Source organism: Aethalodelphis obliquidens, unplaced genomic scaffold (assembly GCF_003676395.1).
Source record: "Aethalodelphis obliquidens isolate GAN/ISIS:26980383/991018 unplaced genomic scaffold, ASM367639v1 scaffold1, whole genome shotgun sequence".
NCBI lineage: Eukaryota > Metazoa > Chordata > Mammalia > Artiodactyla > Delphinidae > Aethalodelphis > Aethalodelphis obliquidens.
Window position 1 is genome coordinate 83613737 of NW_020837945.1, and position 27087 is coordinate 83640823.

A 27087-nucleotide genomic window follows, 5' to 3' on the forward strand; every position below is an offset into this window, starting at 1 on the left:
CCTTCTCTTATGTTATAAAAATAAATTTTAAAATTCCCAAACTCCCTTCCATAAGTGAAGGAGAAAGGCATGGAACATGGAGCCTGACAAGGTTAACATAGTGATATGCAGAATCAAATCCCACTAAACTTAAGTTCCTTGAACACAGGGCTTTTTGTGCTTACTTTTATCCCTCAGAGCCTGGCAATTATTAGAAGTTCAATACAGATATGTTGAATGAGTCAGTCAGTTTTGTTTTACCTGAAGACTTTGGGGGTCTAACTTATATTCTTTTCAGCCCAAATTTATCACTTGACTAAAACTATATAAATAGAAAAAAGCCTATATTCTCATGTCCTCTGACCAAGAATCTGTTCTAAGAATGTACATGTTGGATATGACATGGTAAAGTCAGTGCTGCCACAGGAAGAAATGAGGGGGAGGCTTTGCAGGAAGAAGTTTATTATACTCACAGGTCAAAATAATCAACAACTGAAGAAATGTAAAGTCATCAGTTAAAGGCTACAAGGGGGGTGTGTTTCAGAGATGAGAGTGAGTAGGGGTATGATATTGTCCCTGCTACAGAGAGCTGGGACTGCTCCCTGGGCAGGACCACTGCAGTGGAGTAGAAAGGGACAGATTGGAGTATGTCATCCTCCTCTAGATGTCTGGGCATTTGTTCATCAGCAGGCTTGTTAATTTATGAAAACCCACTCACAATCACCTCCAAACTTTCTCCACATGAGATAAGTTGGGGGTATATCACCATCCCTCATAGAAGGGGCATCAGTGTAGTGAATCTTCTCAGTCCATACTCCTCAATAGGTCCTTGTGTCCTAATTTTATTTTGATATTCACCAGCCCACCTTTTGTTTGAATTTTCATTGCAGATTTTTAGGTCTCAGTACAGCGTTTGCTTTTGGTGGCTGAAGGGTATACTTTAGCCTGGGAACTTTTGACAAAAATTTACCTGAAGCAAGACCTGACTTCTAGGCAGCTTAGAACTGAGCTCACTGATTCAAGTCACTGTTTTGTTGCAGGCTGTTCAACACTGCTATTCCTCACTCAAAGGGGGAAAATGGAAAGAGTTACTTACTGGTTGAAGTAACCATCTTTGGATATAAATGCCTGATTAGGCAAAGTTGAAGTACTATTTAAACAACAGTAGGGACTTCTGTGGTGGTCCAGTGGTTGAGACTCTTCACTTCCATGTCCCCTGTCCGCACAGGGGATATGGGTTCGGTCCCTGGGGGAACTAAGATCCTGCATGCTGCATGGCGCAGCCAAAAAATAAAACAAATTTTTAAATTAAATAACAGTAGAATCTAGATGAGCTCCTTAATTATCTGTGAGTAATATATTGGGTTTTTTCTGTTTTAGATCGTCATGTTAAACTCCGTTTCTGACCTTCATCACTACATCGACAAAAGCCAACTGACAGAGGACTTAGGGGGAACTTTGGAATATCACCACAGTCAGTGGATAAATCATCGAACTGTAAGTACCAATTTATGTGCCCTTTTCAGTGTCCCTCCTGGTTTTTTAGAGACAGGAGACCTAGAGATCAACTGTTGGGCAGTCATTGCCCGTGACTGCCTAACATCGGGAAGGTTGGGTTTTCTAAGCAACAGGCTGGAGGAGAGACAAGGTGCAAGGATAAAAGCTAGGGCTTCTTGCTGATTACCTTCGCCTTGGCTCATTTTATGGTATGGGGGTTTTGGGGGACTTGATTTAGGGTGCATCTGGGGAGTTTGCAAAATACCCTGCTATGCTTCAGAGAATTTGCTTTACTTGATCTAGGATGGGTCTCAGGCATTAGTGGGTCACAAAACTCCCCAGATGATTCTAGTGTACAGACAGATTGAAACCCACCAAGTCAGAAGAAGCTGCATTTAAATGTTGCCACCATTGCTTCTTATCTGAGCTCAGGGGAGTTACTAAACCTCTCTGAGTTTGTTTTCTCCCCTGCAACTAACACAGTGGTTCTCAGCTTGGGGCAATTTTTCCCGCAGAGGACGTTTATTGATGTCTTCAGATAGATGTTTTTTATAGTCATAACTTGGGGAGAGGGGTGTTACTGGCATATCCTGGGTAGGAGCCAAGGATGCTGCTAAACATCTTTTTTTTTTTTTTTTTTTTTTTGGTACATGGGCCTCTCACCGCTGCGGCCTCTCCTGTCGCGGAGCACAGGCTCCGGATGCGCAGGCCCAGCGGCCACGGCCCACGGGCCCAGCCGCTCCGCAGCACGCGGGATCCTCCCGGACCGGGGCACGAACCCGTGTCCCCTGCATTAGCAGGCGGACTCTCAACCACTGTGCCACCAGGGAAGCCCTAATATGTTTCTATTTTTTTTTTGTTTTTTTTTTGTTTTTCTGTTTTGTTTTTTTTTTGTGGTATGCGGGCTTCTCACTGTTGTGGTCTCTTCCGTTGCGGAGCACAGGCTTCAGACGCGCAGGCTCAGTCGTCATGGCTCACGGGCCCAGCCGCGTCCGCAGCATGTGGGATCTTCCCGGACCGGGTCACGAACCCGTGTCCCCTGCATCGGCAGGCGGACTCTCAACCACTGTGCCACCAGGGAAGCCCCTGCTAAACATCTTATAATGCACTAGACAGCCCCCCACAATAAAGAATTATCTGGACCAACATATCAGTAGTGCCAATGGTAGGAAACCTTGGACTAACAAAAGCTACCTGAAGGTTTGATATGCAGGATAAGTGATATAATGTCTATGAAAGCATCTGAAATATAGTATTTTACTTTTTCCTACTTACTCGTAGTGATGGTTATTATGCTAAACTAGAAGGGTCAGGAATATTAAGGAAAAAGTGAGATTGAAACTCAGCAAATAATGTTTGTCTATATAAAGTTGTCATTCCCCTTTCCCTGCTCTCCTAGCCCCATACCCTTGAGAAGATTAGGTTTTCTATGCAAAATCAGAAGCTGCTTTCACCATCCTGAAAACACCTTGCAGTGTCAGCACACCTCTCTATCTACTCACTTTGGAAACATGTTGTTCAACATTTACTGATGAGGACTTCCCTGGTGCCGCAGTGGTTAAGAATCCACCTGCCAATGCAGGGGACATGGGTTTGAGCCCTGGTCCGGGAAGATCCCACATGCTGTGGAGCAGCTAAGCCCGTGCGCCACAACTACTGAAGCCTGCGTGCTTAGAGCCCGTGCTCTGCAACAAGAGAAGCCACCTCAATGAGAAGCCCACACACCGCAACAAACAGTACCCCTACTCTCTGCACTAGAGAAAACGTGCACACAGCAGTGAAGACCCAATGCAGCCAAAAGTAAATAAATAAATTTATTTATTTAAAAAAAATTTACTGATGAACAAACACCTCAACGACATTTGATTAATTAGGAGAATTCACCCTGTTTTAGAGTGTAATGTTTTCTTTTTGGTTGTGTTTATAAATTTTATTTATTTATTTATTTATTATTTTTGGCTGCATTGGGTCCTCGTTGCTGTGCATGGGCAGAGATAGTTGCGGCGAACTGGGGCTACTCTTCCTTGCGGTGCACGGGCTTCTCTTGTTGCAGAGCACGGGCTCTAGGCGTGCAGGCTTCAGTAGTTGTGGTTCACGGGCTTTACAGAGTAAAGAGGTGATTTATCTAAGGTCGTGTGGTCAAGCAGTGGCAGAGCCAAGACTAAGGCCAAGCTTTTCTGAATTACTCTGTTAGGGGCAGGTCCTCTGTACAATTTACAATTAGTGATTACTAATAATCACCAATTACTAATAATCACTAATCAGACACATGGAATCAAGTTATTTTGTTAATTGGACTCGCCACAGGAAGCCTTTGGCTTTCCCCTATTCTAGGATGACATTTCCAGGCTTTACACCTGATTCTCTTAGTTCTTACTGTTACATTTGTAAGGTACTCATCTGTGCCCAAGATCCTTTCAAATTTGCCATTCCTTTTGATCCTCAGAAAACTCCTGAAGAAATAGAACAACCATTGGTTGAATCCTGCCTTCCTTCCTTCCTTACTGTCCTAGTAATATGATCTTGGCCAATTTACTTGACCTGCTAGAGCTTCAGTTCCCTCTTCTATGAAATGGAGATAAAATGCCTTCCACTCTAGATTATTGAGATGACAGACAAATGTATAGCACAAAGTACAATGCATGGCCTATTTCATATACTCAGGAAATAGTTCTCCTGTCCTATTGAGAGAGCATATTGGTGAATGTTAATCCCTCCACACTGTTATTATGATTGTCTGAACTTCCAGGCCATTGAAAACTTTGCTCTGGCGTTGAAGAGCACTGCTCAGATGCTCCAGACTTTTGGGGCCTGCCTAGCCGCAACAGAACTGCCCAGAAGCATGTCATCCTCTGAAGACCTTCTCATGTCCCACACAAGGCAGCAGGGCAAGTTGCAGGTGAGTGGTCAGTAATCTCTCAGAGGCCAGCCTATGTGCTGGCAGATGGTCAGCTTCCTGGAGAGTGCTGGGAGCAGAATTAAAAGTTAGGCCCTCTTGTTCCCACTTCTCCAGTAACTTGGCAGCCACTAATCATCTTTAATCTTCTAGATAGGCAGTGTGTAAAGAGGAAAATCTCTTAATGACTGGGTAGTACATGTGAAATGTTTGCAGGTTGTGAGAAGCAGCCCCTTAAAAGGGAACTCATTCCAGCTTTGTGCTGGTGAGACAAGGTGTGTGAACATCCCTTCAAGGTCCACACTCCTATGATCTTCTCAGGACAGAACAAGATACAATGGGCTGAAATTGCAGGGAGGAAGGGAGGGAGAGATGGGAGTCGGCTTTTGAAGCATAAGCTTTCCTGAGGCTGTTGTGAAGTTTTGGGCCAGACTAGTAAGCTGATTTATTGCTTCACTCTCTCAGGGATGTGTCTTTTTATTTGGGGACCAATATGAGAAAGAGAACTATGAAAGGTGCTCTGAACTGGGTTTAAGGAGAGGCATCTACTGAAGGATTCATAAAAACATGTCAGAACCTGCTGGGAAGGCAGCTTGGCAGATTCTTTTAGGCCATGCAGTAAAGGGAAGTCTTCTCAGGGCTTACTGGCTGGGTGTCAGCCACTTTCTGTCTCCAGAAACAAACCAAGTCTATTATTTAGCAGGAGGCCAGAACTCAACAGGGCAGCAAATCAAGGATTGGAAGGTTGATACATCGTAGCATTGCATGTATACTTGCTGTGTTGAGCTTAAGAAGAGCTGAACTCTTTTATCTGTGACCCAAAATTTGCAAAAACTTTGCTTTGCTAGGTGATTGATTTTTTATTTATTCAGCATGTATTGACGACCCACCACCACATGCCAAGAAAACAACAAACAAAATGCAAACTCAAGGAACTCATAGTTTAGTTAGGGGAGTCAGAGTCTAGTAGTTGAGGCAAATTAATTCTTCCATGTGTCAGGGAGCACTGTTTAATTCTATCTTTAAGGGTCTTGGTTATCAAAAAGAATTCAAAATGTATTCTCAAAATTACTCTGAGTAACCAAAAGATCTGGTTTGAAACTGTAGAAGCCTGAAAGCATCCTGGAATTTTCCCAGGAAATGCCTCTGAGAAGCATGACCATTTTCTTTGCCAAACAAATGGGCCAAGTTCACCTCCCATGTTTCTTGGAAGAGACGGCATGGGGTGTGGAAGGCTGGGTCGAGGGTGCCTCTGTGAAGACTGCTAGAAAAGGGCTGGTGATCCACGCCCACAGGTCACAGACCACAGGAGCCTACAGAGCAGTCAGTTAGTATATAGGTGTGATGTTGAGCATCAGAGCTCCAGCCTGGGCTCATGAGCAAGGGTGTTCTGTGCCTCATTCCAAGAAGGGTTGGGAGAGGTTGCAGAGCAGAAACATCAAGATGACAATGTGGCCAATCATGGAGGCCTCTGGGGAAAAGGTGAAAGCAAATTGGATTTTAGATGAGGACACATATCTGAGGGATGAAACCAGCCAGTCAGATCCTGCTGTATGTGCAGTGAGGGTTCCCAGGGAAGGCAGATGAGTGGATGTTCTGTCATCTCTACATAGACCAAGAGTTCCACAAAGGGAAAGGGAAGGAAAGAACCAGTCTCCAAGATGGAGTAAGGTCATTTTCTGGTTCATGGTGGCCAGCTGTTCTTGGAATTAAAACACTATGTGTGTAAGTCAAGTTTGACTTCTTTGTTTCATATCTTATAAATTAGAAGCAAAAATTCCAAAATCATTAAACTAGGTTTAGATTTTTCCTTTTTCCCATCCAAAAAAGCTTTAGAGAGAGAAAGAGTTTATATTACAAAAAAGGAATACTATTTAAACTTTTATGAATAACTTAGTTTTTGTGATTATTTTACATAATTTTATTTTTATTTGAGTATTTTCCTATCTTTTAAAACCAAAGTTTCTATAACTAGTTGAATAATTTTTTTTTTCATTTGGAAAGCATCTTTTCCAAGTGAAAAAATAGTGTAAGATTCATCCTCAGAACAGTGAACTTTTAAATCTATTTAAATATCTATACAAGTTACAGTGTATGATTTAAGGCTTCCTTCCAGCCCAGAGAGTTTTTGTCTGAACAGCACAGCATTAAGAGACTTGGTTTGACTTCTTGACTTCCTTTCTCTAGGGGATCTTTGAGAGCCCTTATTTTAGGTTCACATAAGCACATAGTTGCCTCTGCACTCAACCAGTGCTATACAGGATAAACCCTAGGAGAAACACACCAAGACCTATTAATCAAACTAACAAAAATTAAATTCAAAGAAAAAATACTAAAAGTAGCAAGGGAAAAGCAAAAAATAACATACAAAGGAATCCCCATAAGGTTATCAGCTGATTTTTCAGCAGAAACTCTGCAGGCCAGAAGGAAGTGTCAGGATATACTTAAAGTGATGAAATAGAAAAATCCATAACCAAGATTACTCTACCCAGCAAGGATCCCATTCAGATTTGATGGAGAAATCAAAAGCTTTACAGACAAGCAAAAGCTAAGAGAATTCAGCACCACCAAACCAACTTTACAACAAATGCTAAAGGAACTTCTTTAGGCAGGAAACACAAGAGAAGAAAAAAACCCACAAAAGCAAACCCAAAACAATTAAGAAAACGGTAATAGGAACATACATATCAATAATAACCTTGAATGTAAATGGATTAAATGCTCCAACCAAAAGACACACACTGGCTGAATGGATACAGAAGCAAGACCCATATATATGCTGTCTCTTGTAGAGACCCACTTCAGACCAAGGGACACATACAGACGGAAAGTGAAGGGATGGAAAAAGATACTCCATGCAAATGGAAATCAAAAGAAAGCTGGAGTAGCAATACTCATATCAGATAAAATAGACTTTAAAAAAAAAGACTGTTAAAAGAGATAAGGAAGGACATGACATAATGATCAAGGGATCAATCCAAGAAGAAGATATAACAATTATAAATATTTATGCACCCAACATAAGAGCACCTCAATACATAAGGCAAATGTTTACCATCAAAAAAGGGGAAATTGACAGTAACACAATAATAGTAGGAGACTTTAACACCCCACTTACACCAATGGACAGATCATCCAAACAGAAAATAAATAAGGAAACACAAGCTTTAAATGACACAATAGATCAGATAGACTTAATTGATATTTATAGGACATTCCACCCAAAAGTGGCAGAACACACTTTCTTCTCAAGTGCACATGGAACATTCTCACATCTTGGGTAACAAATCAAGCCTCAGAAAATTTAAGAAAATTGAAATCGTATCAAGCATCTTTTCTGACCACAACGATATGAGATTAGACATCAGTTACAGGAAAAAAACTGTAAAAAACACAAATACATGGAGGCAAAACAGTGCACTACTGAATAACCAAGAGACCACTGAAGAAATCAAAGAGGAAATTAAAAAATACATAGAAACAAATGACAATGAAAACACGATGACCCAAAACCTATGGGACTCAGCAAAAGCAGTTCTAAGAGGGAATTTTACAGCAATAAAATCTCACCTCAAGAAACAAGAAAAATCTCAAATAAACAACCTAATCCTACACTTAAAACAACTAGAGAAAGAAGAGCAAAGAAAACCCAAAGTCCTTAGAAGGAAAGAAATCGTAAAAATCAGAGCAGAAATAAATGAAATAGAAGCAAAGAAAACAATAGCAAAAATCAATAAAACTAAAAGTTGGTTCTTTGAGAACATAAACAAAATTGATAAACCTTTAGCCAGACTCATCGAGAAAAAAAGGGAGAAGACACAACTCAATAAAATTAGAAACGAAAAAGGAGAAATCATAACTGACAAAACAGGAATACAAAGTATTATAAAAGACTACTACAAACAACAATATGCCAATAAAATGGACAACCTTGAAGAAATGGACAAATTCTTGGAAAGGTACAATTTTCCAAGACTGAACCAGGAAGAATTAGAAACTATAAACAAACCCATCATAAGTAATGAAATTGAAACTGTAATTAAAAATCTTCAACCAAACAAAAGTCCAGGACCAGGTGGCTTCACAGGCAAATTCTATCAAACATTCAAGAGAAGAGCTAACACCTATCCTTCTCAAACTCTTGCAAAAAATTGCAGAGGGAGGAACACTCCCAGATCTGTTATACGGGCCAGCATCACCCTGATACCAAAACCAGACAAAGATATCACAAAAAAAGAAAATTACAGACCAATATCACTGTTGAACATAGATGCAAAAATCCTCACCAAAATACTAGCAAACAGAATCCAACAACACATTAAAAGGATCATACACCATGATCAAGTGGGATTTATCCCAGGAATGCAAGGATTCTTCAGTATATGCAAATCAATCAATGTGATACACCATGTTAACAAATTAAGGAATAAAAACCATATGATCATTTCAATAGATGCAGAAAAAGCTTCTGACAAAATTCAACACCCATTTATGATAAAAACTCTCCAGAAAATGGGCATAGAGGGAACCTACCTCAACATAAGAAAGGCCATATATGACAAACCCACAGCAAACATCATTCTCAGTGGTGAAAAACTGAAAGCATTTCCACTAAGATCAGGAACAAGACAAGGATGTCCACTCTTGCCACTCTTATTCAACATAGTTTTGGAAGTCCTAGCCACAGCAATCAGAAGAAAAAGAAATAAAAGGAATACAAGTTGGAAAAAAAGAAGTAAAACTGTCACCGTTTGCAGGTGACATGAGACTATACATAGAAAATCCTAAAGATGTCACCAGAAAACTACTAGAACTAATCAATAAATTTGGTAAGGTTGCAAGATACAAAATTAATGCACAGAAATCTCTGGCATTCCTATACAGTAACAATGAAAAATCAGAAAGAGAAATTAAGGGAACACTCCCATTTACCATTGCAACAAAAAGAATAAATACCTAGGAATATACTAACCTAAGGAGGCAAAAGACCTGTACTCAGAAAACTATAAAACGCTGATGAAAGAAATCAAAGATGACATAAACAGATGGAGAAATATACCATGTTCTTGGATTGGAAGAATCAACATTGTGAAAATGACTATACTACCCAAAGCAATCTACAGATTCATTGTAATCCCTATCAAATTACCAGAGGCATTCTTCACAGAATTAGAACAAAAAAGTTTACAATTTGTATGGAAACACAAAAGACCCCAAATAGCCAAAGCAATCTTGAGAATGAAAAACGGAGCTGGAGGAATCAGGCTCCCTGACTTCAGACTATACTACAAAGCTACAGTAATCAAGACAGTATGGTACTGGCACAAAAACAGAAAGATAGATCAATGGAACAGGATAGAAAGCCCAGAGATAAACCCACGCACATATGGTCACCTTATCTTTGATAAAGGAGGCAGGAATGTACAGTGGAGAAAGGACAGCCTCTTCAATAAGTGGTGCTGGGAAAACTGGACAGGTACATGTAAAAGTATGAGATTAGATCACTCCCTAACACCATAATCAAAAATAAACTCAAAATGGATTAAAGACCTAAATGTAAGGCCAGAAACTATGAAACTCTTAGAGGAAAACATAGGCAGAACACTCTATGACATAAATCACAGCAAGATCCTTTTTGACCCACTTCCTAGAGAAATGGAAATAAAAACAAAAATAAACAAATGGGACCTAATGAAACTTCAAAGCTTTTGCACAGCAAAGGAAACCATAAACAAGACCGAAAGACAACCCTCAGAATGGGAGAAAATATTTGCAAATGAAGCAACTGACAAAGGATTAATCTCCAAAATTTACAAGCAGCTCATGCAGCTCAATAACAAAAAAACAAACAAACCAATCCAAAAATGGGCAGAAGACCTAAATAGACCTTTCTCCAAAGAAGATATACAGACTGCCAACAAATACATGAAAGAATGCTCAACATCATTAATCATTAGATAAATGCAAATCAAAACTACAATGAGATATCATCTCACACCAGTCAGAATGTCCATCATCAAAAAATCTAGAAACAATAAATGCTGGAGAGGGTGTGGAGAAAAGGGAACACTCTTGCACTGCTGGTGGGAATGTGAATTGGTACAGCCACTATGGAGAACAGTATGGAGGTTCCTTAAAAAACTACAAATAGAACTACCATATGACCCAGCAATCCCACTACTGGGCATATACCCTGAGAAAACCATAATTCCAAAAGAGTCATATACCACAATGTTCATTGCAGCTCTATTTACAATAGCCCAGAGATGGAAACAACCTAAGTGTCCATCATCGGATGAATGGATAAAGAAGATGTGGCACATATATACAATGGAATATTACTCAGCCATAAAAAGAAACGAAATTGAGCTATTTGTAATGAGGTGGATAGACCTAGAGTCTGTCCTACAGAGTGAAGTAAGTCAGAAAGAGAAAGACAAATACCGTATGCCAACACATATATATGGAATTTAAGGGGAAAAAAATGTCATGAAGAACCTAGGGGTAAGACAGGAATAAAGACACAGACCTACTAGAGAATGGACTTGAGGATATGGGGAGAGGGAAGGGTAAGCTGTGACAAAGTGAGAGAGAGGCATAGACATGTATACACTACCAAACATAAGGTAGATAGCTAGTGGGAAGCAGCCGCATAGCACCGGGAGGTCAGCTCGGTGCTTTGTGACTGCCTGGAGTGGTGGGATAGGGAGGGTGGGAGGGAGGGAGACTCAAGAGGGAAGAGATATGGGAACATATGTATATGTATAACTGATTCACTTTGTTATAAAGCAGAAACTAACACACCATTGTAAAGCAATTATACTCCAATAAAGATGTAAAAAAAAAAAAAAGCTATGCTCGCCCCTCAGGGAACACACATAATTCCTGTTAAAGTTAGTAGGAGTCAAGTGCACATCGGCAGACAGAAGAGACGCAAGCAGGGAAACCAAGTATCTGGTAATAGGCTTTGTGCCTGAATCTGGGCCTCCCTTTGCACAGGTAGTAGGTATCCTGGTTGACATTTACATTAAAAATTTAGTGTCTACCCTCTTTGATATTCTGCTGCCTCAGGCTCCCCAGGTGACAGTCCAATTATAGAGCTGGAGCAGCAAAAAGGACACGTGATTTAAGGGGAAAAAAATATTAAAAGGGGGAAGAATTAAGAACCTGGATTTACAAAGAATCTGTATTTACAGTCGTCCCCCACACATTTACCCATCCTACTGTGAATGTAGGTGGTATCCTGACAGCAACAATGTCATAACAACTAGAAATTGAAGATTAAATTTGCACAGTGCCCAAGAGTGTCCCTGCTGTGGGGCTGAGGGAAGGAAGAGAAAGATGAAGGGGAATCAGCTGCTCCCAACCTAGCAAGACGGCTGTGGAGGGAATTCAAATTCCACAGGGCAAGCGCTGTGGAAGCACAGAGCTGAGCAAGTAACTCTGCCGGAGGGAAGGTTGAAGGTTTCAGAGGAAGGAGGGGTCAGGACACGGGGAGACGAAGGAAGGGCATCTGGCAGAGAGGTGTCTCTGCCAAGGCACGGGGGACCCCAGCAAGTTCTCTGCAGCACCTGGGGTGCTGGGTGCCTGGTTGGGGGCAGGACTGCAGACCGCAGAGGGCCCTGCAGACACGCTCTCCTGGGAACTGGATCGAACGGATCCTGGAGCAACGAGGAGCAATCAGGTCTGCACAACAAGGAGTTCTGCATTGTAGAAAAAGCACTAGGACATAGGGGCTGGAGGGTGGGGACACTGGGGGGGAGGCCTGCTAGAAAGCTACCACAAAGAACTTTCTCGGTCAACAGAATTAGGGTTCGTGACCAAGACAGGGACACTGGGGAGTTTCAAGCATGGGCAGTAAGTGCAAATGCCAATAGGGACCCAACGGTCATATAAATGAGTATAACAGGCCCAACATGACAGACTCAGCACAAACTCCCCCCCCCAAAAAAAAAAAAGCTTTTTTTAAAAAAATTATTTTTTAAAAAAAATTTTGCTTTTTAAAAAAATTACAAGGTATTTTCATAGGCCCTAGCAATAATTTTATAGTTTTAAGAGTTTTTAAAAACCCTTTGTTCAAACTCTACTTGCAGTAACTCTACATAAGTTAGAAAGAGGTAGGCAGAGAGGTCTCGTTTTTGCACAGGAAGACAGAATTGGAATTCTTATGAATACCAATAGGTATTTCAATAGATACAAAATACCATAGGGTATTTTGATGTTAATACCCTAATAATCAGTGTTTTGATCTAGTTTTATATCACAGGGAGATCTCTGAGGAATCTCTGATTACTGAGGAAAGGGGATGTCACATCTCTTTCAAGGACTTTTTTCTCTAAATTGTGAAATTTACATTTTAAAGGCCAGATTCTGGAATTCATTAGTCAACATTATAGACAACACAAGATAGTAGAGCTAACTTTTAATGGCAGATAGCGGGTAAGTATTAAAAGTGGAATAAGGAGTATAAAGCATTCATGTATTCCCTAGGCTCTCACTGATTGTTTTACTTCCCACCTTACCTCCACACCCAGCCCATGACACAACCGAGCACAGGGCCTGGCATGTAAAAATAGTTCTTTATAGTAAATACATTTTAAATGAATGAATATGTGTCTACATTCATGCTTACCCTTGTCACAGAAAAGAATTCCTCCCAGAAAATTTAAATTCTTTTGACACTGAAGTAGTCCCCAGTGCCTTGCTAAGTAGGTCTTCTTCTGACCAACTGCTTGTTTCCATAATGATGGAACCATAATGTTGAGTACATACTCGGACAGCCCTACCAGTTGTTAAAAGAATTAAAGATTTATATCCCTTGAGAGCTTCATTCTACCTCCCTGGCCCATTTCGTAGGACCCACAAGACCTTCTCATGATTCTGGCAACCCTTTAACCCACTAAAGGGTTAACACCTGGACCACAGTTGGCCTCAGGACTGTTTCAGCATTTCACAAACTCCATTTTGGGGTTAGGCAACTTACCTTTATGCTGTCCAAGTACCATAGTTATTCTTTCCCTCCGTGTTTATGGCAGATTTTGGTAACCCTACTGAAGCTGACCATGTGGTCTGGTCCCAAAGTGTAACCAGGTTACAATTTTTCCATGTATTTTTTAAAATTTATTTTCGGCCATGCTGTGCAGCATGCAGTATCTTAGTTCCCCAGCCAGGGATCGAACCTGTGCCCCCTGCATTGGGAGCATGGAGTCTTAACCACTGGACCACCAGGGAAGTCCCTTTCCTTGTATTTTTAACCATGTAAAGGAAATACACAGTGTATGACATCACTTACTAAGATTCATCTTTTCACTCTCATATACTTTCCTCACATTCTGCAGCTTTTTGGCTGTATCCCTCTTACAAGTTTCCCCTTCCAATGTCTCCTTCTTGCCCTAGCAATATGCTTCTTCTTGTTTGGTCCCTCCATCTTTCCTCCCGATTCTGTATCGCACATCCTGTATGTGTGTGAGTGTGTGTATAAATATATATAAATAAGATAATGGCTAATGCCACAATACTGCTGGAATGCCGGAAGCTTAGAAGCAGTTAAGAAACTGAGTAGAAAAGCCAAGACCCTTTTTCATGGGGAGAAGGAGGAGGGAAAAGCTAAGAGCACTTACTAATGAGTGCTTTTTTCTCCCCCACCATATCTTATTTATCTTTATCCATCTGCAATGTAATTTCCTTTAGACCATTTTTAATTCATCCAACCTACAAATATTTAATGAGCACTGATGAGATAAGAAATGAGGGCTGATACCTGAGAGTGGAGAAGAAGGGATATGTCCAGTTACCAGGCAGGAATACCAGTCAAGTGGCCGACTTGGGGCATTACCTGGAGAGGACAGAGCCACAGGGGCTGTCCAAAGAATTTTGATCAGAGGAGTCAAATCTATCATCAGCCAGATCTTGGGACAATTTTGAGGCTGGGTATAGGTAATGGAAGCCTTCAAAGGGGTGAATACTGGAGTGGGATGGGAGACGAGGAACAAAGGCGTAAGGTTGAGAGGGCCTGGATTTCTGTGTGACTGGAGCGGAGAGTATAAAACTCCTCCCACAGGGAATGAGTTCTGCATCAGTGAGGCTGGAGATGGCTGGGCCTGGAGCAAGAGATTTAGTGTTCATGTGCATCGGGGAGATTGTTTTGTAACTATTCTTACCTTCAGGGCATACCAAATGAGCATCCTGAGTGACCCAGGAACAAAACCCAAAACTCTCAGCAGCAAAATTCTAGGCGAGGCTCCACCCCTTTTGGCTACCCTTATGCTTAATGCTCAGGGCATTGAGAGACCACCTGTATTATGTGAGTAGAGGACTAGAGCCACTGGATTTGGAAAGAGAGGCTGACATTTTCCCCAGTTGCAGTGCCCTAAATCCCTATGTAAAAAGAGGAGAATAGACTTGCCTTGGAAATATGAATCTTTCCCTGTCAAACTGAAATTGCTACCCATCTCTGCTGAACTTTGATAACTGAACAAGGCCACACTCTGGGGGCAGGACTGGCAGGTGTTTATTGATGAGACCAGATGAAGTTTTTTTTTATGGTCAACTAGCAATGATTACATTATTATTGCATGGCGTTTTCCAGCACTTAACTTTTGATATCTGTCATTTTCTTGTTTCTGGTCACTATCTTGGATTAAAACCAGATTTTATTAACTAATTGTTTTTAATTTACAACAACTTGAGATACACACAAAAACTTAACAGTTGTTGCTTTTGGAATGGGAAAGTGAATGGGCTGTGGACACAGACTTGATGTTTTCAATATGTACCCTTTTGTATATTTTGAATTTTGTATTGTGCATGTATTACCTATTTAGGAATAAGCTAATCAATTTAAAAAGCTATAGCTTGACTTCTTTAGCATTTAATTTGCTATATAATAAAAATATACCGAGCTACCATTTTCCTCACCTCAAATCTACCTAGAATTTGCTTTTAATTCCTCCTAAGAGAGACTGTATTTTCCTTTCTCTAGGATGAGCTAAAATTACTTGGAAAGCAAGGGACCACATTGCTGTCATGTATTCAAGGACAAGCAACCAAAAGTCCCACCAGCAAACTCAGTCTCAATGAAGCTGAGAATGTAGCTACCATGGAAAGGTGAGTGAGAGGGGTGGAATCTGCTTTTTCAGGAGAGAATACATAGAACCAGATGATCTGAAACAACCAAGAACAGATTGGAACAGCTGCTTATGGGTCTTGATGGGGTCACGAAAGAAGAATATTTGAGACAACGAAGGAAAAACCATGGTATCCTTCTGGCATCCATCTACAGAGATCTTTTTATGAGAATGCCATTCCCTCTTCCTATGGTCTGCTTTCATCCCAGGATATCAAGGAAGATGGTAGTATTTACTGAGCTTCATTGCCAAATAACAGTTTGGTTGGGTGCTGTGCTTTGCACACCTGTCTTCTTAGGTGGAAAGAAATAGAGAGAAAGGTAAGGTTACCCGGGGTACATTTTAAAGCGTAGCAGCTGCATCTGAAGTGAAGTTTCTGCCTAGTCCTGAGGGTGTCCTGATGAAAAAATGGGAAATGTGGAAACAAGCTGAACTAGGAGAAAGTCATAGGCGACACAGACTTCATAATAAGGAGATTATCACAATTAGTAACACTGACTAAAAACACGGGTGTTATCTCCATGAGCCTGTGGAAATGAATGCTGACTGCATGTCCTTTCTTGTTCTTTCTTGACAGGTTATTAGTTCAGTTGAATGAAACAGAAAAAGCCTTTAGTCAGTTCTGGTCTGCGCATCACCTGAAGCTTAATCAATGCCTACAACTGCGGCACTTTGAACACAATTTTTGTGAGGTATTATTTTCTTGTTTAATAAAACTTCCATTATGTTTCAGTGACTTCTGGTTCTCTCTTCGCCCTTGAACTCTGGGCATCGGGCTTCCCTCCCCTCCCCAATCCAGTCCCCTCCTTATATCTTTGATTCCTCTTCTCACCTTTTCAGTGGGTTAGCAATGTACTAGAATCCCATTTTCCTGTCGGCATACATGGTATTTCAGTGATGGTTTACCTTCCTTTTTGATTCAGTGAAGCTTTAATATTCCATCCACATGTGTCTCAGCACCCTCAGCTTAATCTGAAAGCTGATGAGCTGTAGAAAAAAAACAATCTATATAGATACACATATGTCCTGAATCCTTTTTGGATTTTCAAGTTGTCTAGAGTATAACAAACCTATACCTCCACATGGGTGTCCATTGGCTTATGTCTGGGCTTTTCTAATGTGTCTTGTAGGTTAAGCTTGCCCTGGACAACGTGTTGGCAGAGCAAGCGGAGTTTACAGACATCGGAGACAGTGCGATGCGTGTGGAGCAACTTCTTAAGGAATACAAAAAACTGGAAGGAAAAGGCCAGGTTTGTTTTTTTTGCCATTTTTGTGGACCAGGAAGAGGGTCACTGTGGATGGTGACAGATAATGGCCAGACATTATTGCTAGAAGGTTGCCAAAAGACACAGGAATGCCCAAATCCTGCCTTTTCAGTGACCTGACGCTCACCCCAGGTCTCCAGGGAGATATGCACATTAACAACTATGAGGAATGATGAGGGCAGTGAGAGTTCTGTTAAGGCCGCCAGAGCGCCCAGTTGAGGCTGGAGGCTTCGGTGGGGTGAGAGTTCCAGGTGGCCCTGCCCATTCATGAGGTGACAGACTAGTGGGGGAAAAACAGGAAGGAAGGTCACACTGGGTATGTTACCACTGGGCCAGAGGTTGGGGCAGGAGTTGGTGGTAAGGAGGGGAAACTTTTAAAGGGCAAACCAGAGAAAAATAACTAGTTTTATAATAGGCAAGATGGGGAAAAGGGGGAAATTGGTCCACATTAGTTCTGTTGCTACAGAGAGTTGGCAAAGCTTTCTCATGCTCACAGAGTTGGAAATATCAAACTTGTAAAGGAACTTGAAAGGAATATATGTTTCAGATTCTCATACCAGAGTTAAACAGTTTCCCAGATCTGAACACAAATCAGCACTTAGGAGTGAGTCTATCTTACGTCCTTACAAATTTGGCTTATTATGAATTTAAGAAAGCCCAGTCACCTTTCCAGGGAAGTTCCTTTCTGCTTTGCTTTAATTGGGTTCTCTATATTTTTGTCTCTTGGGAACTAAGTCTTCTATGGTTACCACTTCCTTTCTGATCTAAGCTAGAGGTGTCTTTCCTCTAGATTATGGTAGATGGTAATTTTGTAGTACTAGAAATTTGCTTCTCAACGTGTGATCCTCTGGCCAGAAGCTGTCACCTGAGTGAGAACTTATTAGAAATATGGGTAAATCTCAGGCCCCACCTCAGAATCAGAATCTGCATTTTAATAAGATCCCCAGGCATTTGACACACACATTAAAGTTAGGCTTTTGACACTCACATTATTGTTAGAGACATACTTCCCCAGAGAATAGTAACAAACGTAAACCAAGGCCACTCTGGCTTTAAGAGCTGTCAGTTGTGAATTCTGAGCTGGACGTGCTTTTGCACATGCGTGAACACATAGACCCACCTGTGCACCCAGACTCTCACTCAGCAATCCCATTCTTACCTGGTGAGCACTCCTCTTATTGATGATCGTTGACAACTAAATGCTTTAGTGCTCAAGGCATGAGAAATGTTTATTAAACAATGAAAAACATTGAACTTCATGTATCTGATAATTATATGTCTCAGAGGCTCCAAGATAGTCCCAGTTCTATGCAATTTTAGTTTTTTTTCAAGTGAACTCCTTATTAAATGTAGACGCTGTGTATTTTCATTTACATACATTCATATTTTAGGGAAAATGCCTCATCAAGCCCAGTACCTTTATTTTTGGTTTAAAAAATATGGTGTCATATACATATATCTCACCAAGGTAGCTACTGACCTACCAGGAAGGTATATCACCAAGGTAGCTACTGACCTACCAGGAAGGTACTCATTCATCACCAGGTATTCCTTGTCTTAGATTCTGTGGCTATAGTGGCAAACCAGACAGTCAAGACCCTGCTTTCATGGGGGTTACATTCTACTGGGGAGAGACAGACAAGTGAAAAGTAATCAAATAAATAATCATATCAGATAGTGACAAGTGGGATGAAGAAAGTAACAGGACATGATAGAAAGTGACTGGGGGGGTTGCTACTTTAGTAGTCAGGAAAGGCCTCTCAGACCTTTGATCTGAGATCTGTATAGCCATGCAAAGATTTAGGGAATAGCAGTCAAGGCAGAGGAGCTGCAAGTACAAAGGTCTTGAGGTGGGAACGAGGCTGGGGGCCCAAGGAATGTGGCTGGAACATAATGAGACAGGAGAACTCAGGTGGGAGCAATGGTGATGAGGACTGGATTTTATTCTCAGTGGAACTGGAAGCCATTGGATGGTGCTCTGGGTCGGGTTTTAAATACTGGGGGTGGATCTGCATGACTGCATTCACATCCTCTCTTCTGCCCACCTCCTTGGACTTGTGATCTTTGGTACATACTTCAAAAATCACTGACCAGAGGTAGGGGCAAAACCTATGGTCATGGGGCATCTTTCACGGGCAACATTCCTGAACAGCTGGGCTAACCTACAACCCGGAGCCCAGAAAGATTGGTTTTACCCATCCTGTGCCTTGCTTACCCTGTTTTTTACTTATTTGCTAAAGGATGCAGTAGACCTATCCCTCTGCCTTTGGGTGAACCAAATAAAGCTATCTTATCATAACTGGGACTTTTAAAACATGTCTTCACTCAGATTTGTAAGCGGCATTGTTTCTTCAAGTGATACGGGCTTGGCTAATCTTTCCATTTGTCCTGTAAAGTGTTAGAGGAAAAAGGTAATGTTTGGGTAGAAGCCACCGAAACCTGCTTGAGGTTTGTCCTTTGCTCAGCACCCAGGGGTCAGCTTCCCTTTCAGCAGAGCCACACACTGATTTCTGGATTGTTGCCAACCCCCTTACTCTGTGCAGTGGCATCATCCTCATGGTAGCCTCTGAGCCAACTCACTAACCAGAGTGGAGCCTGTTCTTTTACCCTCTTCTGGTTTGAGGGTTTAATCGTCTTTTTGTTTTTTTATACTCCAATAAAGATCTTAAAAAAAAAAGAGATACTAAGTGTTGTCTCTCCTTTTAGACCAGTGGTTCTTTTTTTTTTTTTAACATCTTTATTGGAGTATAATTGCTTTACAATGGTGTATTAGTTTCTGCTTTATAACAAAGTGAATCAGTTATACATATACATATGTTCCCATATCTCTTCCCTCTTGCGTCTCCCTCCCTCCCACCCTCCCTATCCCACCCCTCTAGGTGGTCACAAACCACCGAGCTGATCTCCCTGTGCCATGCGGCTGCTTCCCACTAGCTATCTATTTTACGTTTGGTAGTGTATATATGTCCGTGCCTCTCTCTCACTTTGTCCCAGCTTACCCTTCCCCCTCCCCATATCCTCAAGTCCATGCTCTAGTAGGTCTGTGTCTTTATTCCCATCTTACCCCTAGGATTAATCGTCTTTTGAGTGCTCATCTCTAATTCTAAGAAACAATGGTTCCAGTACCCCTCGTACTTCTTTAAAAGCAGAATTTGCTGTAGGGTTTTGGCTGTGAGGTATGTGGGACCTTTGCTGATGGGCCAACAAGGAGGAGACCAGGACAAAACAGGGAGACCCAATCGTTTCTCAGCCTTGACATCTCCCTCCAAGGCCAGGGGCCAGCAGTTACACTACTGTGTCCAGGAAGGCATGGAACCCAGATCATTAACCTCCTAGGGATGTAATCTAGCTGGAGGGGCATGACTTTTTTTTTTTTTTTGCGGTACGCAGGCTTCTCACTGCTGTGGCCTCTCCCGTTGCGGAGCACAGGCTCCGGACGCGCAGGCTCAGCGGCCATGGCTCATGGGCCCAGCCACTCCGCCGCATGTGGGATCTTCCCGGACCGGGGCACAAACCCGTGTCCCCTGCCTCAGCAGGCGGACTCCCAACCACTGCGCCACCAGGGAAGCCCATGACTTTTTTCTTTAATGGAAATTTTCAAGCACACAAAAAAGTAGATTGACGAGTACAAGGACCTCCCATGTGTCTACAGCTCAGTTTCAACAACCATTAACTTTCTGCCTTTCTTGTTTCACCTGACCCTCTTCCGCATGCATTCCATTCCTATGCCGTTATTTGTGGGTCTGTCCTGGGTTCCCTGATATAGCAGTATCGCCCCTTCTTCACCATTTTCTTCCAGAATAAACATGTCCAGCTTCATCTGTTATAGCAATAGAGTCCTGGGGGGAAAATAAGCTGTTATTACAATAAAGGTTTCTGAATTACATGTTGCAACTTGACCAGCCTTCTGAAATTTTCAGCATCTGAAAGATGCCAGGCAGGCTTATGATCAGAGTACCTGATTTCAGCCGTTTCTTTCTCATTATTTCTTTTTACTTTGGAGGTTTTGTTGCCTGATTATCTTGAGCAGAAGCTATATAGACTGAAAAATAAAACGCAATTTGGAGGTTTTACAGTAAAGTTCTTGGCAGGCAACTGAAGGATTTGATAGTCATGAATAATAATGACTTCATTAATAATCATGTGCAGCCATTATTCTAGCACATGTGGGGAAGCCATGTAGGCTGGAAGGTGGCAAGACACAGGCTTTGGAGTTAGAAGGAACTGGATTCAAATCTCGGCTCTAACAGCTACCAACTGTGTGACCCTAGTCAAGTTTCTCAGCCTTTCTGAACATACCCTCGCATCTGTAAAGTGGGTAATAATTCCTACCTCACAAGAGTCCCTGGGAAGATGAAATGAATAGATGATATATAGTAAGGACTTAGAGAGTGCTTGGAATGTAGTAGGTGGTCAGAGCTTAGAAGTTATTATTATTATCCATTCATTTCAGTAGAGTAATTTTCCAGCCATCCAGTGGTGAATTCTATATTGTATTTACGGATCCCTTCCCAAAATCCATTTGGACCTGTTATGGACATCTTTCCTCCAACATCTCAAGTGTTTTAAGAACAATTCTGAAGGGTGAGATGCTGCGTGCCACAGGGACGCAGCTGTGACTGCCACAGGTAACCTGGGGAGCATCCTGTGGTGAAGTTCCCTAGGCCCAGAAAACTTGTGCTATTCTTAATAAATTAGGCAGCTGGACTTAAAAAAAACAAGAGTCAACAGAGATATACTGGCCAAGTTTTCATGTTTCTGTATTTGACTAAAGTCAGACAGGTTCAATCAACCAAATGAGATCTCCAAGCTCAGGCAGGACAAGCACAGCCATTTTTCTCTGTGTGTGTTGGCCACAGCCAGATTCTGGAGCCAGACTGCTTGAGTTTGAAGCCTGGCTCTTCTCTTTCCTACCCGGGTCACCTTGGGCCATTGTGTCTCCACTCCTCTTTTGTAAAACAGCACATACATTAAAGGTTTGTTGTGAAGAGTAAAAGGAATCATTGATGTAAGCATTTTAAACAGTACCTGGCATATAGTAAGCTCTCAGTGAATGTTAGATGTTTTTGTTAATAGCAGAGGTGGTGGAGTAAATTCTGGGCTGCAGAATATTTCCTAGGTTCAACCTTCAGTGACTGAGCAGTTCTAGTAAGAGTGTCTCATTCATTCTTATACTCATTCTGCAAATATTTATTGATCTCCTTCCATACCACATACTGCTCTGAGTTCTGAGGACACAGCAGTGAGCAAAAAAGTCAAAAATCACTGCCCAAGGAATTAGAATTCTAACCTCCTTTGAGCGATGGTGACCAAGTGCATCTGGGCCTTTGCTGTTTAGAATAAGTGCACTGAGTATTTATCCCTGAGTTCTTTTAAATAGCCACTGCTTGATTCATGTCTCTTTATTCCCATATCATTATTACTCCTTTTTTTGTTTTGCACAACTATCATTTGTTCTTAAGTACCTAATATGTGCTGTGTACTATTTAAGTTGAATAAGAGCTGGTGCATGCCCACAAGGGTCTGTGGCATAGTGTGGGCAATAGATAACTGACCACAACACAGTCAAGTTCATGCTCTGATCAAGAAAGGCCTAGCGGGCTTCCCTGGTGGCGCAGTGGTTGAGAGTCTGCCTGCCGATGCAGGGGACGCGGGTTCGAGCCCCGGTCTGGGAGGATCCCACGTGCTGCGGAGCGGCTGGGCCCGTGGGCCATGGCCGCTGAACCTGCACGTCCGGAGCCTGTGCTCTGCAGCGGGAGAGGCCACAGCAGTGAGAGGCCCGCATACTACAAAAAAAAAAAAAAGAAAAAAAAGAAAGGCCTAGGGTGTTATGGGAGCACAGAGGAGGGGCATCAAAATAAAAAGGTGGAGTCAGAGGAAGTTTCCTGAAGAAGATGAACTCTGAAGGGTGATTTGGAGTTAGTTACAGAGTAGTGTGTGTACATGGTCGGGGGGGGAGTAGGGGAAAGGTAGGGGAAGAGGTAGGGGGAGGGATGATGAGGGAAGGATGGGGTTTTCTAGGTAGAGAGAGCAAATAGAGAAGGCATGGAGGCCTGAAGCTGCCTGAATATTTGGGGGACTACAAGGGAGTCATTAGTCCAGTTACAGCAGAGGATGGGGTGAGAGTGGAGGAGGAGGAGCCACAGGTATGAGCCAGAGAGTGAAAGGCCTTCTGTGCATTGGTCAGGAGTTTGAACTTCTTCCTGAAGACAGTAGGGAGCCAGGAAAGGATTTGAGGCTTGGGAGTGATGTAGACAGGAATAGACGTCGTGATGGAATTGCCATTTTGTCAGTAGTGTGGAGCGTGATTTGAAGGAGAGCCTGAAGGAAATCAAGGAGACCAGCTGTCCCAGTCAGAAAGCACCAAGGTCTGAGCACACAGTGACAAGGAGGTGGTAGGGAAGGGCTGAGTTCAACACGGATTAAGAAGGAGGTGTGCTCTGTGGGGCTTGGCAAATGATTGACTGGGTAGGGGGCAGGGGTTTTGAAATTGTTGAAGTCATACACCGCTGTAAATTAAGAGAGGGGCAGGTTGTCATCACCTGGAGTCACCATGTTTCCTAGTGTTACTATGAAAAGCTAAACCAGGGCAAATGTGGCACCCTGGATGCTCAACCTGGTCAGCAAGGGTGCGTGTGGGCCTTCTGTCCTGGAGGCCTTTGGGGACGTGGCAGTCATCTGTCTTGACTCAGGTCAGTGTTGTTCACACAGTTCCAGCCAAGCAGATCACTGCATCCCCTAGTTCATTGGTTCATTTATTCTTTTATCTTATTGACCAAATATTTATGGGATGCCTACTAAGTGGTCTCATGGAACTTATGTATTGGTGGACATGGGTGGAAGAGGGAGGAATCATACCTTAAAGTAGAGAAAGAAAATACTTTCAGGTAGAAGTAAGTGCTGTTATAAAATGAGAACAAAGTGAGGGAGAGGGCCTGGGAGGGGGTGAACTAAGAGCTTAGACCTGGGAGGAGCATCCCAGGGAAGGGTGCTGAGATAGGAGCTGGTTTGGTTGTCGGCCTTGTTGAAACCACACCTCTTACCTGGATTACTGCAGTAGCCCCCTAACTGGTCTCCTTGCTTTCCCTCTTCTCTAGCATTCTTGACACCACAGCTGAATCGATCCTTTCAAAGATATGAATGAGGTCCTGTCTTCGAAACCATCCAGTGCATCCCATGTCACAATGAATAAGAGACAAAGTGCCCGCAATGGCAGCAAGGCCCTCCCTGGTCAGATCCCCCTCTTTCCTCTCTGATCATGTCTCCTCCTTTCCTCCTTGCTTCCTCTGCTGCAGCCACAGTAGCTTCCTCCTGCTACCTGAACATGTCAAACATGCCCCCATCTCTCTCAGCCGAGTGCTGCATGGTTGTCCCTCATTTCACATCTTGGCTCCTGTGTCAAGGGTCCCCAAGACCACACCCAGATTTGAAGATTTGCTAGGAGAGCTCATAGGACTCAGCATATAATTATGCTTATGGTTATGGTTTATTACAGTGAAAGGATACCAAGGAAAATCAGCAAAGGGAAGAGGTGCATGGGGCAAAGTCTGGAGGAAACCAGGTGCAGGCTTCCAAGGGTCCTTTCCCATTGGAGTCCCACAGGATGCACTTAGTGCCGCCAACAATGGCTTGCACCGGCATTGTAAAATGTTGTCTGTCGGGGAAGCTCATTAGGGGTTAGTGCCCAGAGTTTTTGTTGGGGGCTAGTCATGTTGGTGGCCTCTGACTGGCGTATACCAGAATTCCAGAATCCCAGAAGAAAGCAGATCTTCAGCATAAAACATATTGTTTGCACAAACAGTTTAGATACCGTGAGCCATTCTGATTAAGGATGACAGGAACCCTCCTGACCTTCCCAGATGCCAGCCGAGGACCAACCTTGCAAGCAGGCCTTTCTAAGGACAGCAGTTTCAGGCTGCTGTGTTCTGCACAGTGCGGCCAGCACCTTCTCAGTGAGCCCTTCTCTCACTACCCTATTTAAAATAGCAGCTCCTCCACCAGTGCTCCCCGCCCTCCTCTCCCTGTTTGATTTTTCTCCATAGCTCTCACCACTGTCTAAGATATTATATTATCTACATATTTGTTTATTGCCTGTGTCTCCTACTAAAATGTAAGCTTCGTGAGGGCAGGGAATTTTGCTTGCTTTGTTTACCACCAAACCCCCAGCACCTGGACAGTGCTTGGTACACGGCAGGTCCTCAATGATACATGATGAATGAACTAAAAACAGGAAAAACTTGGTACCTATGGTTAGAACGAAACAAGCTGTGCAGAAAGAGGGAGGAGATACAGTTGCTAAGCAGACGATATCAGAGCAGACAGGGACCTTGTGGGCTGCAGGAAATGGTTTAGACAAACATAATTCTTAAGTCTCATGATCCCCCCCATAGGGTTGCCCAAACCAGATCTTTACTATTTTCTCAACCTCAGCTTTACTCCCCACTCTCCTCAGGGCCACATGTTTGTCCCTTTTCCTTTTCCATTCAGTTGACAAGATAATTCAGTCTCCAATTCTGTGCAGTATAATACTTCATGCTCTTCTGCCCTAGAATTTATCACAGTTGTAATAAGTTAATTATTTGTATAATTTGTTTAGTATCTGAGTTCTCCATTGAACTGAAAATTCCTGGCTTGTTAACACTATATCCTCAGTGCTTAACCCAGAACTCAACAAATATTTGAATGAATGACTTGCTCTTCTTCAGAGTGCAGATGACCCTGGACTAGGCTAGACCTCCTGGGGACCTTGAACCACCCCAGTGCTTTCCCAGGTTCCCCAGCCCCAGTCTCTGAGCCTAAAACCTGATCAGCCCCTCCGTAGCCTCCCTCCAAGTTTGGAGCACACAGTGCCAGGCAGATACCAGCCTCACCATGACTCGACTTCTGATGCTTGGCTGTGGATGTTCACTTTGCAGGAGTCCTTGGAAAAGGCCCAGCTGCTTGCAGTAATTGGGGACCAGCTCATCCAAAGCCACCACTATGCAGTGGACTCCATCAGACCCCAGTGTGCAGAGCTCAGGCACCTCTGTGATGACTTCATCAATGAAAACAAGAAAAAACATGACATTTTAGAAAAGTCCTTGGAGTTGCATAGACAGTTGGACAAGGTGAGCAAAACAAAGCTGCGAACATGATGTCTGCAAAATGTTCTGTGAAACATTCTGAATCATACTTGCCCTCCCTGCCCCTCACGATTCCTGAGATGAGAGGATAAAGTCCTTCATGTGAAAACAGCACTCAAGAGGCATTAAAAACTGTGCAGATTCTAAGTCATAGAGGTATTGAAGGTCAAAAATGCCCCAGCCATCCACCACATCCCATTCGAATAAACTATAAAGTCCGTGTCCTCTGTGTGGACCCAGACTTAAGGAGTGTGTTTTGGCCTGGCCCTGTGGGGCCTTTCATGATTCCCCATCAGGTGTAAAGAGAACCAAGCACTATAGTTGCAAAGTGCTTCTCCTCATGTAAAGGCATCAGATTGTGAATCCTTTTGAAGAAGGCTAAGTAATAACAACCATGATACACTCCTACCATTTACTGAGCACCTACTATGTTCCTACCAGGAGCATAATTATGTCATCTATTTAATCCTCAAGACAACCTATGAGGAGGATATTAATGGCCTCATTTAACAGAGACAGAAATTGGTATTCAGCATAGTTAAGTCAGTGGGTCACAACATTTAGTACATGAGGTGAGCTTGCTATAATTGCAGATTTCCTGATGTACCACTCGGGAGACTCTGATTTAGTAAGTGTGGGATGATGCCCAGGTATCAGTATTTTCCTCAAGTGCCCAGGTGATTTGGTGCAGCTAGTACATGAACAACACTGAAAAACCCTGGGGTAAAAGATTGCCCAAGACCACACATGGGGTAAATAGGGGAGCACAGGTTTGAAGTGAGGACTGACAAATTCCAAACCCCAGGCTCCTTAGACTAGACAGCAACACTGTATGCAGAGTGCTCACGGGGAGGGGGCACGGCCCCCGCTGCCCTTCAGCAGTGATCTCTGAGGCAAGTGCCAGTCAGCAGGGGCTGTGACTGCTGGAGCCTGCTCTGTCAGCTGCTCCCAGGCATCAGAGAGCTCACCGCTGTGAGTCAGCATGCTCCATTTCCACAATTGTTTCTCTCTGATAGCTGGGGACACCCGCCCAGGCTGTTTACATCATCCCACTGCCAAAGGGATTTTAGTGTCAAGGAAATATAGCTGTTCCAGAAGCAAGTGGCTCAGAAGGGCCTGCCAGAGATAATAGCCTAACGCCAGTCTGTGGACTGCGTGTGTGTGTGTGTGTGTGTGTGTGTGTGTGTGTGTGTGTGTGTGTG

At 42.8% G+C, this 27087-nt stretch overlaps 1 protein-coding gene and 1 long non-coding RNA gene across 2 annotated transcripts in view; one reads left to right on the forward strand and one right to left on the reverse strand.

Annotated features, from left to right (window-relative positions):
• Window positions 1-27087, forward strand: part of MCF2L2 (MCF.2 cell line derived transforming sequence-like 2) — a 217629-nt gene that overhangs the window by 71834 nt on the left and 118708 nt on the right. The window contains exons 6-11 of the mRNA XM_027122468.1: window positions 1360-1476; window positions 4226-4375; window positions 15354-15478; window positions 16076-16190; window positions 16629-16748; window positions 25679-25870. Of these exons, the coding sequence (XP_026978269.1) occupies window positions 1360-1476; window positions 4226-4375; window positions 15354-15478; window positions 16076-16190; window positions 16629-16748; window positions 25679-25870 (819 nt within the window). The remainder of the gene's footprint in view (window positions 1-1359; window positions 1477-4225; window positions 4376-15353; window positions 15479-16075; window positions 16191-16628; window positions 16749-25678; window positions 25871-27087) is intronic.
• On the reverse strand, window positions 20331-22432 carry LOC113622563 (uncharacterized). The gene is made up of 2 exons (XR_003433572.1): window positions 20722-22432; window positions 20331-20602 (listed from the first exon to the last, which is right to left on the reverse strand). It is a non-coding gene; the product is annotated as an uncharacterized LOC113622563 (long non-coding RNA).